Source organism: Otolemur garnettii, unplaced genomic scaffold (assembly GCF_000181295.1).
Source record: "Otolemur garnettii isolate 467f Iridium unplaced genomic scaffold, OtoGar3 scaffold00008, whole genome shotgun sequence".
NCBI classification, from domain to species: Eukaryota; Metazoa; Chordata; class Mammalia; order Primates; family Galagidae; genus Otolemur; species Otolemur garnettii.
This window is the reverse complement of record NW_003852403.1, coordinates 37740018-37752209: the sequence shown is the minus strand read 5'-3', so window position 1 is coordinate 37752209 and position 12192 is coordinate 37740018. Positions and strand designations below refer to the sequence as shown.

The following is a 12192-nucleotide window of genomic DNA, read 5'->3' as shown; positions in this document are numbered from 1 at the left end:
CTCGGGCTTAAGTGATTCTCTTGCCTCAGCCTCCCAAGTAGCTGGGACTACAGGTGCCTGCCACAATGCCCAGGTATTTTGTTGTTGTTGTTGCAGTTGTCATTGTTGTTCAGTTGGCCCAGGCTGGGTTTGAACACACCAGCCTAAGTACATGTGGCTGTTGCTGTAACCACTGTGCTATGGGCTTTGTTTTTAAAGACAATTTAAAGTAGTTAATATAATGAAAACATAAAGTAGCATTTACTAGATTTTATAATCTATAAAATCTTCACATCAGTTACCATATTTCTTAAGCTTAACAATAACTCAAGTTAATATTGAGTAATTATTATCTAACAAATGCTGTGCAGAGACTTAACATGGATTGTTTATTTTTAATATAGTAATCCTGTGAGGTTGGTTTTCTTATTATTCCTATTTATGAATAAGTAAACTAATGCTTAGAGAAATTGAGAAACATGCCGGTGTCTCATAGCTAGGAAACAGAGTTGGGGATTGAGCCCTTCCTTGCACTTAACATCTGGTCATAGAGCCTTATTACTAATTTTATAGATAATATGAACAACCCTGTGGAGATATTTGGAGACTTTTACAAGGTTGCTTAATTAGTACATGATGGAGTTAGGACAAGAATCCCTGAATCTCCTAAAAGTCAAGGCAGTACCTCTCTCAGTACGTCTAGAGTAGAAAGCTCCTAGTAGGTCAGCAAGCCTGATACTCACTTTACTGTGAGAGCTTACTCTAGTGGTGACAGAACCAGAAAGATAGGATTTAAGATTGTAGTACAGGTAGCAGCATGATAATTTGATGATAATTCTGCTGATAATTCAGCATGATAATTCTGCTGAATTAGCACTCAATTAGGACAGCTTATGCCTTGAAACTGAACTGATACTTATTATCCTAGCCATATTCGTGTTATTCTCCACTCAGGGTTCTTCAGAGAGGGAAAGTACTCTGGACCATTTACCCAGTTTTCTTCCCTGCTTTTCTAGCAACAGTTTCTATTTTTTTCCCTTGGGAAGTGCATCATTTTGTTTAATGATACACTCAGAAGCCAGGAATCCCTCTTATAATTCACATTATAATAGTAGTAGCTGCTTTTTTAGTTTAGTTTAGTTTTGTTTTTGGGACAGAGCCTTGCTCTGTTGCCCTAGCTCACAGCAGTCTCAAACTCCTGGGTTCAAATGTTCCTCCTGCTACAACCTTCCAAGTAGCTGGGACTACAGGCACATGCCAGTGCACCTAGATAATTTTTTCTATTTTTAGTAGATACGGAGTCTTACTTTTGCTCAGGCTAGTCTCAACCTCTGAGCTCAAGGGATTCTCCCACATTGGCTTCTCAGAGCGCTAGGGTTACAGGTGTGAGCCACAGCACCTGGTCCAGCAGTAGGTGCTTTTTATTGTCTATTTTCTATATACATCAAAAATCATGTTAAATATAGTATTTTTATAGATTTATGATGATATAGTTGTTACACAAAGAGATAGATACACAGGCATTTGTTGAATCATTCTCTGTCATACTCCTTGAAGAAATGGTACATTACAAATGCAATTAAAAAAAAAAAAAGTACAGTTTGAGCAGCTAGTATACATTTCTCTGATAACATTTTCCTCTCTGCTCTTGAGAGATAACTACCATCTTAAAGTGTACTGATTATCATTCCTATGCTTACAATTTTGCATGTTTTTAGACTTTATAAAAATGGTATTATATGTAATCTCTGCTACTTTTATTTTTTTATTCAACATTTTCTAACAATCATCCCTGTTGATGAGTGAGCCTTTGATAATTTTGTATTTTTATTATTTAAAAAATGTATTGCATTAATGTACCACTAATTTATCCATTCTCCTATTAATGGAACAGTGTTGCTTTTGAGTTCTTATACATGTCTCATTATACACCAAGTTCTCTGGAGTATGTATATTCAGGAGTGGAATTATTATGTAGTAGGATATGTCCACCTTCAGATTGACTAAATATTACCAGATCATTTCCTATAGTTGTTGATTAATTTTGCACTCTCTTTGCAAGTCTAAGTTCTCCTTTCCTCTGCATCCTAAACAGCAGTCAGTGTCATTAGACTTTAAATTTATGCCATTCTCTTTTATTAGATGTTAAATATTAGTCTTAAGCTTTTTTACATGTATTTTTCATATTTAGTGTAAACACACTAGTGTCAGTTTGGGAAATTTGAGCCTATGAGAAGTAAAATAACTTGTTCAAGGCCATACCATCAGAAGTTCAAGGACCTGGGCAGATGATGGTTCTGCCAGCACCAAAACCAGTGTGTTTCTGTGCCCCTCCCTACAGAGTCTGCACAGTAATTTAAGGGCCAATTATGGAATTCTATGCATTATGTCCTGCTTTTCTTTTTATTTATTCATTTGATTTTTAAAAGAACTTCCACCAAGATATAGAAGAACAGAGAAAATAAAATTTGGCTAGAGTTCTCATTTTTAGTAAACTCCTCCAAAGGATTTGTTACAAAAGGATTAATTATTAGCAGGCCTAACTCTCACTCAGTTATACACGGTATCCGTTGTTTCTCCATTAGTGTATTGAGAGCTGACTGTCCTGAGGCTCATAGTAGAGAACTTCTTCCTCTTTCTAATTCAGGAAGTTCTAAGGATATGGAACTACCATTCTGGGCTATGTTCCCAAATGGCCAGATATTAGAAAGATCGAAAATGGTAAGCAGCAAAGAAATGGAATATGATTTGCCAAAGCCACTTTTCTGAGTAGATGTGGTTGCGCCTCTGCTTAGCCATTTGGCCTGAGGTTTAGTATCGTTAGCCTTTTGCCCTTAGGTAAGCCAGGTCGTGACTGACAGTGGTTCCTTTTTCTTTTAACATTTCATTAAATGATAATAAATTTACAAAGAATTACATGTGACTGAAAAATTGTTATTTTTACTTTTGCTACTATTTGGAGAGCCCATTGAATGAATAATAATACTGTTTATGTATGGCTCATTGAACTTTTGAAAACTGAGCATACCAGGGAACTAGTTGTACATAGTGGAGAAATGAAACATTTCCAGCACCTCACTATTCCTCTTTGTGCCCCCGTGCGCCCACCCACGGCTAACCTCTATTCTGACTTATAATAACTCAAATTAGTTTTTCTTGTTTTTTATGCTTTATATAAATGAAATTATACAGAGTACATGTTTGTGTCTGGCTTTCATTCAGCTTTGAGGTTGTGAGGCTCATCCATACTTTGGCAAATAAGGTGTTGATTATTTTCTTTGTTATATGGTATTCCATTGTGGTCTTTTGGCTTGTTTTAATATAGCATTGTCAGTAGTTTGCAAGTGATGTTCAGGGTACGTATCTTTTTTATCTCTGTGTTTTAAAATGGACCTAAAGGCCAAGTGTAGTGGCTCTAATTCTAGCCTTTGGGAGGCTGAGGTAAGTGGATTGTTTGAGGCCAAGAGTTTGAGACCAGCTTGGGCAACATAGCAAGACACTATCTCTGCAAAAAAAATAAAAAAAATTAATTGTGACTGGTGGTACATACAATAGTCCCAGCTACTCCAGAGGCTGAGATGGGAAGATTGCTTGAGCTCAGGAGTTTGAGGTTGCAGTGAGCTATGATGAGACCCACCACTTTACTCTAGCTTAGGTGACAGAACAATACTCAGGAACATCACAGTCAAGTCAGGATGAGCAATAGCTGGTCAACTTGAAAGAATTTTAAGTTCTAGGATTTCGATGGAGCTGTGATCTTGGTGTTTGTAAACTTAGAGCGCATGCACGCTCCTGTGTGTGTGTTTTAACCAGGATATTGACCAGATTATGAATAAGCAAATCAGATCACATCAAGGCTAAAAATCTCATTTTGATCTAAGACTGTCACATTTATAATCTGTTGAAATAAAAAGTTTCTCTAAATATGGGTGTTGCAGTGTCAGTATTTACATATTTTAGGAATCTGAGCTTGGCAGAGTAAAGAACTAAGGGATTTCAGGGAAGAGTACCTCTAAAACTGAGACTCGTAGAAATCTTCCTTTGTAGAAAAGAGAGCCACCTCAAACTGGGTTCAAGGGATCCTCCTGCCTCAGCCTACCAAGCATTAGGGACTATAGACACCTGCCACAATGCCTAGCTAATTTTTCTATTTTTAGTAGAGACAGTCTTACTCTGCTCTGGCTGGTCTTTCTCAAGTGATCCTCCATCTAAGCCTCCCAAAGTGCTTACATTACAGACGTGAACAATCAGGTCTGGTCAAGGGCAGCTGCTTCCTGGTTGTGGCTGAATCTTTAGTGAGAGACTTCATTAGTGAAGACCCCGGAAGCTTAGATAGTTGGCTACTTCTAGTGAGTGTGAGTACATATGATTGCTTCGTGGCTAGAAAAAGATTAATGAGCATTTAGTAGGCGGTTTCTTGCAAACTCTTTGTTCCCTGGATCTGTTTATTTAAACAGTCTAAGGCATGAATCTTAAGAGTACTGTGTAGCACTACTGAGCGAAAGACCAGGTCTGAGAACACCATCTGGTGGTTGATGTCCAATTTAGTGAAAGATGGACTTTCCTAATGGCATCAGACATTTTAGAAACACAAGGAAAAAAAATAAGCCACGTGAAGAACATGTTCTACTATAGTTTCACCTCTGCACAAGAAAGATAAGGTCTCATGTAGTAGTGTAGGCAGGACCAGTAATAGAAACTATCATGCTGGGACCTTGGGGCATTATGCCATTTTGAAGAGATATCAATCATTATAAATGTAGCTGCCAGTTCCTACTTTGCAAGGTCTTTATTAAAAAGATATAATTTAAAGAATGTAAGTGTTTCTTTTTATGTGACTATTTTACACTAACCAAATTAGTTATAATTTCATTAGAACTCTTAGTGGTACGCTATACGTATCACTTGAGATTTATAAAAATAGCATTATATCCTATTTTTACCAGTCTAGATCATATCCATGAGAATTTACATCACAAATTTAATACTTTAGCTCAAAATAGTAAATTTCTTTCCTCAAGTAACTTGGCAAGTTCCGAAAAGATCCCTTAGTGGCTCTGTTCAATTAATTATGGAGTACATAGGGAATTGAAAATTAAAGTAAGTGTGAATGGAGGCCATGTGGATCCCATTTTATCTTTTTTTTTTTTTTTTTTTTTTTTTTTTGCAGTTTTTGGTCGGGGCCAGGTTTGAACCCACCACCTCCCGTATATGGGGCCGGCACCTACTCCTTTGAGCCATAGGCGCTACCCAGATCACATTTCATCTTATAAGTGTTCATAATTCTTACTATCTCATAACAATTTTAAGAAATACAATTTTTATAAAGCACTTTTAGTTCCTTAGGGACAACTCTGTAGTTTAAAATGTTACTATTTGTACTATATTGTCCTGTTTATCCACATATTTGACTATTATGTATATTTGTTTGAACTGTTTTTTTAAATTTGTCTTATTAGCAATTTCAGTGATAATTAGAAAACTTTAAAGTTCACATATTTTGCTTTTTCTAAGTATTGCCTTTTCTTCTCTTCCAGGTAACAAATATACTCTAGAGACTAGACCAAACCAAGAAGGCATTGATGTAAGGCAAGAGCTGCTGAAATTCCATTCTACTTATTATTCATCCAACTTAATGGCTATTTGTGTTTTAGGTCGAGGTAAGAACCTTTAAAATTTTTCATAAAATTGGACAACCTAACTTTTCCATTTGGCTATTTCAATGCATTGGAAAAACAGATGTAAGACATAGCTATTTATCTGCTCAAAGTCATTTGAAAATGATCTACTTACTACTTATTGAAGACCATGTTGATGGAGATTTTAATTTAGCCCATTATGTTCCGAAAAAAAGTTTAGGTGGTTTTAAGCAGAAACCTGCCATTGAATTTACAGAGTATACTTGGGTGAAATTTAAAGCTTAGAGCTTATGATGACATACATTGTTATTGCTTTTATATTCACTGAATGAAATACATTTGAATATTTTTCTTTTTTTTTAAATTTCAGATTAATTTGAGGGTACAAACAATTAGGTTACAATGTTTGCATTTGTTGGGTAGAGTCCCTGTTGTAATTGTGCCCCATACCCAGGAGGTGTGCCATATAACCTTACATTGTGCCCATTAAGTGGGAGAACACCAATCTCCCTCTCTCTTCCCCTCTCTCCCTTCTCTTCTCTCTCTTCTTCCTCCTTCCCCCAACTTAAATGGAATTGAGTTTTTCTCTTGTTTTTTTTTTTTTTTTTTTTTTTTTTTTAGAGACAGAGACAGAGTTTCACTTTTTTGCCCTTGGTAGAGTGCTGTAGTGTCACAGCTTACAGCAACCTCCAATTCCTGGGCTTAGGCAGTTCTCTTGCCTCAGCCTTCTGAGTAGCTGGGACCACAGAGACCTGCCACAATGCCCAGCTATTTTTTTGTTGCAATTTGGCGGGGTGGGTTCAGGGGGTTTGAACCTTCACCCTTGGTATATGGGGCCAGCACCCTACCCACTGAACACAGGAGCCACCCTTTCTCTTGTTATTTAAATTATTTAAATATTTTTAAATATTTAAATAAATAATTTTAAATAACAAAATTATTTATTTTGTTATTTTTAATATTTATATATTAAATATTTAAATATATTAAATATAAATATTTATATATTAAATATTTAAATATATTAAATATAAATAATTATTTATAATAATTTTAAATAACAAAATTATTTATTTTGTTATTTTCAAGTATTTAATAACTTAATGGGCCAGTGGGATTTTGAATCAGGTTATAATCTATTTTATATGTTTCTAGGTTCTAAAAGTGTTTTTCCTTTGTCTTCTCAAATCTCTGGAATGCCGTGCTATCTACATCATGTTACTTTAGGGAATATTTCACACTATTGTTCTTAACACTTATCCATGAAATTCTCCTTTCCTCATAAAACAGAACAAATAAATGGAGACCTGAAGAAAATAGAAATTACTACTTCAGTAGATGCTATGAGCATATAAAAGCAAGAAAAGGAAGTATAAAGGAAAAGATTGGCCTATTGGACCTTATTAACAATTTAAAAAAAAAACTGGAAACTGGCTTAGTGCCTGTAGCACAATGGTTACAGCACTGGCCACCTACACCAAGGCTGGTGGGTTTGAATCTGGCCTGGGCCTGCTAAACAACACTGGTAACTGCAACAAAAAAAATTAGCCAGGCATTGTTGCAGGTGCCTGTAGTCCCAGCTACCATATTTCCCCCAAAATAAGACCTACCCGAAAAATAAGCCCTAGCAGGATTTCTATGCATTTGTTAAATATAAGCCCTACCCCAATAATAAGACGTAGTGATGGGCAGATATGCTGCATAGCCACACCATGCATTTCAGTGTGGAGCAGTAAGGAAAACTGGAATACCTTTTATCTGCCACAGCTCTTTTCTCCAAGCCATTCGCACTTGCGTGGGTGTGCGTGTGGTAACTGAGGTCAGAGTCCCAGGCATCCTATTGCGCATGTGTGAATGGCTAGGGGAAAGGAGTTCACATATCACTGGTGCCAGCCCCACCAACAAGGTCTGCTCCCCCGTCAGGTTCCAGAAGAAGATGACTTAACTGTATTTGAATAAATGTAGATTGTTGTATTATACTTAATAAAAACAAGACATCTTCTGAAAATAAGCCCTAGTGTGTCTTCTTGAGAAAAAAATGAATATAAGACAGTGTCTTATTTTCAGGGAAACACAGTACTTGGGGGGCTAAGGCAAGAGAATCACTTAAGCCCAAGAATTTGAGGCTGCTGTGAGCTATGATGCCATCGCACTCTACTGAGGGTAGACGTAGTGAAATTCTGTCTCCAAAAAAAATTTTTGGGGGGGGAACCTAAAAAGAAGTTGATGATAAACTGGGGAAACTGTTTGGAATGTAAACAGCAAAGATTTGATTTTTAAAATGCAAATTAACTAATGATAATTAATTTCCTGTTAAGTTACATAGTTTTTTTGAGTTTTTTGTTTTGCTTTAAGTAATACCCATTATGGATATGCTTGCTCTTTTATTGGAAACAGAGTCTGAAGCTGTCGCCTTGGGTAGAGTGCTGTGGCATCATAGCTCACAGCAACCTCAAACTCTTGGGCTTAAGCAATCCTCCTGTCTCAGCCTCCCAAGTAGCTGGGACTACAGGCACCTGTCACAATGCCCAGCTATTTTTTGTTGTTGTTGTTTTAGCTGGCCTGGGCCTCAGTGTATGTGGCCAGTGCCCTACCCACTGAGCTACGGGCACTGCCCGGTTGCTCTTTTATATTCGTGGTGGTGGTATCAATTGAACTAGTCTTTCTGTAGTGTAACAAGATCATCCTTAAAAGGTACATATACATTTTTACTTCTAGAAGTACAATATAAGGAAATAATCAGAGTTCAAATGTGATGTAAAGGATGTTTCTGTCAGTACCACATACGTTAGGGAAAGTTAGAAATAATCTAAATGTAGTAGAGAATTGGTTAAGTACTGATTTTATAGCTATAAAATGGAGCATCTTGTAGAAAAAAATAGTATTCCTTCTACTATTCCGTCCTTATACTTTTTTTCCTTTTCTCTCCTTTTTTTTTTTTTTTTTTTTAAAGAAACAAGATCTCCCTTTGTCACCCACACTTAAGTGCAAAGGCATGATCATAACTCACTGCAGCCTCAAACTCCTGGGCTCAAGTGATCCTTCCTCTTCAGCCTCTCAAGTGTCTAGGACTACAGGCATATGCCACCACACCTGGCTAATTTTTTCATTTTGGGGGAGAGGCAAAGTCTCATTATATTGCCCAATCTAGTTTTGAACTCCTGGCCTCAAGTGACCCTGCAATTTTGGCCTCCCAAAGTACTGGGATTGTAGGCATGAGCCTACCTGCTTTATTTTTCTTTTTAATGTTTATTACCACCTGAAGTACTAAATATTTGTTTTTCTTGTCTTTTCTACCAAAATATAAGTTACTAGAGAGCAGAAGCTTTGTTTTATTTATGCTTTATCCTCACTACCCAAATAAGCAGTTTTATGACAGCATTTTAATACTATGGGAAAATATCCTCAGTATATTAAATAGAAAACAAAAACACTCTGTGTTGGCTCGGCACCTGTGGCTCAAGCGGCTAAGGCGCCAGCCACATATACCTAAGGTGGCGGGTTCAAATCCAGCCCAGGCCCGCCAAACAACAATGATGGCTGCAACCAAAAAAATAGCTGGGTGTTGTGGTGGGTGCCTGTGGTCCCAGCTATTTGGGAAGCTGAGGCAGGAGAGACTCACTTGAGCCCAAGAGTTTGAGGTTGCTGTGAGCTGTGATGCCATGGCACTCTACCTAGGGGGACAGCTTGAGGCTCTGTCTCAAAAAAAAACCACTCTGTGTTGTATGGTCCCCTTTTAAGATTTATAAAAAATTCTAGTAGACATATGTTACAGATAAAAAACAAAATGGAGGCCAGGCACACTGACTTTGGGAGGCCAAGCTGGAGGATTGTTTGAGACTAGGAGTTCAAGACCAGCCTGGCAACATTATGAGACCCCCATCTCTACATAAAATAAAACACATGCCAGGAATGGTGGTACAGTACCTATAGTCATAGCTACTCTGGAGGCTAAGGTGGGAAAATAGCTTGAGCCCAGGAAGTTGCAGAGAGCTATGATCACACCACTGCACTGCAACCTGGCTGATGGATAAAGACCCTGTCTCAAAAAAAAAAAAAAAAAGATAAAATAGAAAACATGAGAAAGTTAATATTGTAGCATAGTAGTTAAAAACTTGCACTTTAGAATCCAACAGCCTAGCTTTGAATTCCAAATGTGTGGCTGTGTGGAAACCTACTTAGCTGTGTGGCTGTGAGGAAACAAGTTATGTCAGTTTCCTAAACTTCAATTTTTGCATTTGTAAAATGCAAAACCTTGTTGTGAGGTTTAATTGAGACAATGTAGTCTTAAGTACAGTGGCTCACACCTATAATCTCAGCACAGGAAGATGGCTTAAGGATGGGAGTTTAGGACCACTTGGACAATATAGTGAGACCCTGTCATTACGAAAAATAAGAAATTAGCTGGATGTGGTGGTACACACTTGTAGTCCTAGCTATATGGGAGCAGTGAGCTTTGATTGAGCCATTGCACTTCAGCCAAGGTGCCAGAGTGAGACTCCATCTCTTAAAAAATAAAAAGAGTATACATTTTAAATTGGTAGCAGAAACCAGGATATAAAATGGATAAAGGAGTAAAGTCAGTTTAAAAAAGCATACCCTGTAAAAGTATGTGCTTGCTAAAGGTAGGTAGGCCTAGAGTGTTATATATCACTTGGTATTTAAAGCCCGGTCTTAGGAATATGATGCCTAACCTCTGTTTTTTTTCTGTTGTATTTGAGATAAAACACATTATTTCAGTAAAATTTTACTGGGCAAGTAACAATGGGAACAGGTGAATTAAACATGATCCTTCTACTTAAGAGTGTTCTTGGTTTAGTAGAAAAGGCAGAATAAGCATCTAAAAGAAATAAGTTGTTTCAGTTTCCTGATCCATACCTGTCACTCTCCCATTGTGACTGACTTCCTGTGCTGAGCTCAGTAGACTTGATGAAGTCTCTGGGAGAGGTGTCTTTACTACACAAAGGAGTGAGAAGGAAAATGGATCTCTGAGACAAGGCAATTAATAGGTAATCTGGGAGAAGAGGGGATGAAGAGTAACCATGTGGAAGGATTGTTCTCACAAGGGCACGAAAGAGTTTTTCTCTTCTTGCCTGGAGCCTTCCCTCTAGTTGTGGCATCACTAATGGCCTGAACTCTTGGTAAACAGGTGACAATCAAGTCCAGACAGGTCCTGATGATATGAAGATGAATCAGACTCATTTCTCTGATCTCCGGTAGCTTGGTTTAGTGGGCAAGACAGACTTCAATATTGTTTAGGGCCCTACCTTCAGAAAGCTACACTGTGAATTTGTGCTTTTAGGATGGAAATATGCAAGAAGAAAGACATATTTGGTAGAACCTTACTCTAAAAGGTCTCACTGTCATCAATAGTTCAGGTTAACAAACCTTTGTTGATAGCTTACCATTTTTCTAGTTGTTTATCTCCTCTGTGCGTAAGATGCCTCTGACCTCCCTTGTTCCAAATATATCCCCTGCATTCCTGAGTTCACTTGTCATATGACAAGGAGCCACTGATCTATCTTTTATTTCTCTCTGGACATTTAAGGGTCCTTTTTACATGTCAAAAAAATTCAAGTAGAAATAGGTACATTTTATAAATAAAGTGCAAATGCCCACATTCGTAGGTACAATATGGGTGAGGAGCCTTTTTATGTTGGAATGCTGCATTAATTTAGCTATAATCAAGTGAGGTCTTATTCAAGAAACTTCAATTAAATTTACTTTAAAATGTATGTTATTTTGTAAAAATCTAACAACTGTGTACTTAATAATTTCAAAAAGGAAAACTGTGTTAATTTTAAAGTTAACTAACCATTAATGACTTTATTGTGGCTGGGCGCAGTGGCTCACACCTATAATCCTAGTACCCTGGGAGGCCGAGGCTGGTGGATAGCTTGAGTTCACAAGTTTGAAACCAGCCTGAGCAAAAATCAAGACCTGCATCTCTACTAAAATTAAAAAAACTGAGGCAAGAGGATTGCCTGAGCCCAAGAGTTGGAGGTTGCTGTGAGCTATGACATCATGGCACTCTACCCTGAGCAACAGTGTGAGACTCTGTCTCAAAAAAAAAAAAAAATGACTTTATTGTGGCTTTCTAATGGAAAGCATTTGAATATTTGCTTGCAGCATGGAGGTCCATAGTTTTAGTTGATCCTCTAGATGGGTATCATTCATTTGTGACTTTCACAGCAATAGGTAGTTGGAAAGCAAGAAAACATTTTTCAGGTATGTTGCCCAAGGTGTAGATATTCTACTGCATTTTCCATGTTTCAGTTAGATCTTTCTTAGCGCTGAACAGTGAGTTTACTGAGAGAGCTCAATCAGTTCTACCTGTAGTTATTTAGGTGTCTTAGTGATATCAACCAGGTGAAGCTGAAATGCTATTACTAGTCTGTGAACTTTTCATTGTATTCTCCAATTAAGGGTCTAGCAGCTATGTATTCTTCAAATGACTCATATATAGAGGGTGCCAAAAAATGTATATACGTTTTAAGAAAGGAAGTATTAAATTTGTAATACCCAACTCATTTTTTACTTCAGCAGTTCTTTTTTTTTTTTTTTTTTTTTTTTT

The 12192-nt window shown here is 37.3% G+C and overlaps 1 protein-coding gene across 2 annotated transcripts in view; it reads left to right on the top strand.

The window, feature by feature from the left end:
- IDE (insulin degrading enzyme) overlaps positions 1-12192 on the top strand; it is a 113180-nt gene that overhangs the window by 41728 nt on the left and 59260 nt on the right. For both annotated transcript variants that reach the window (XM_023509573.1, XM_003783702.3), the window contains exon 5: positions 5517-5639. In XM_023509573.1, the coding sequence (XP_023365341.1) occupies positions 5517-5639 (123 nt within the window). The remainder of the gene's footprint in view (positions 1-5516; positions 5640-12192) is intronic.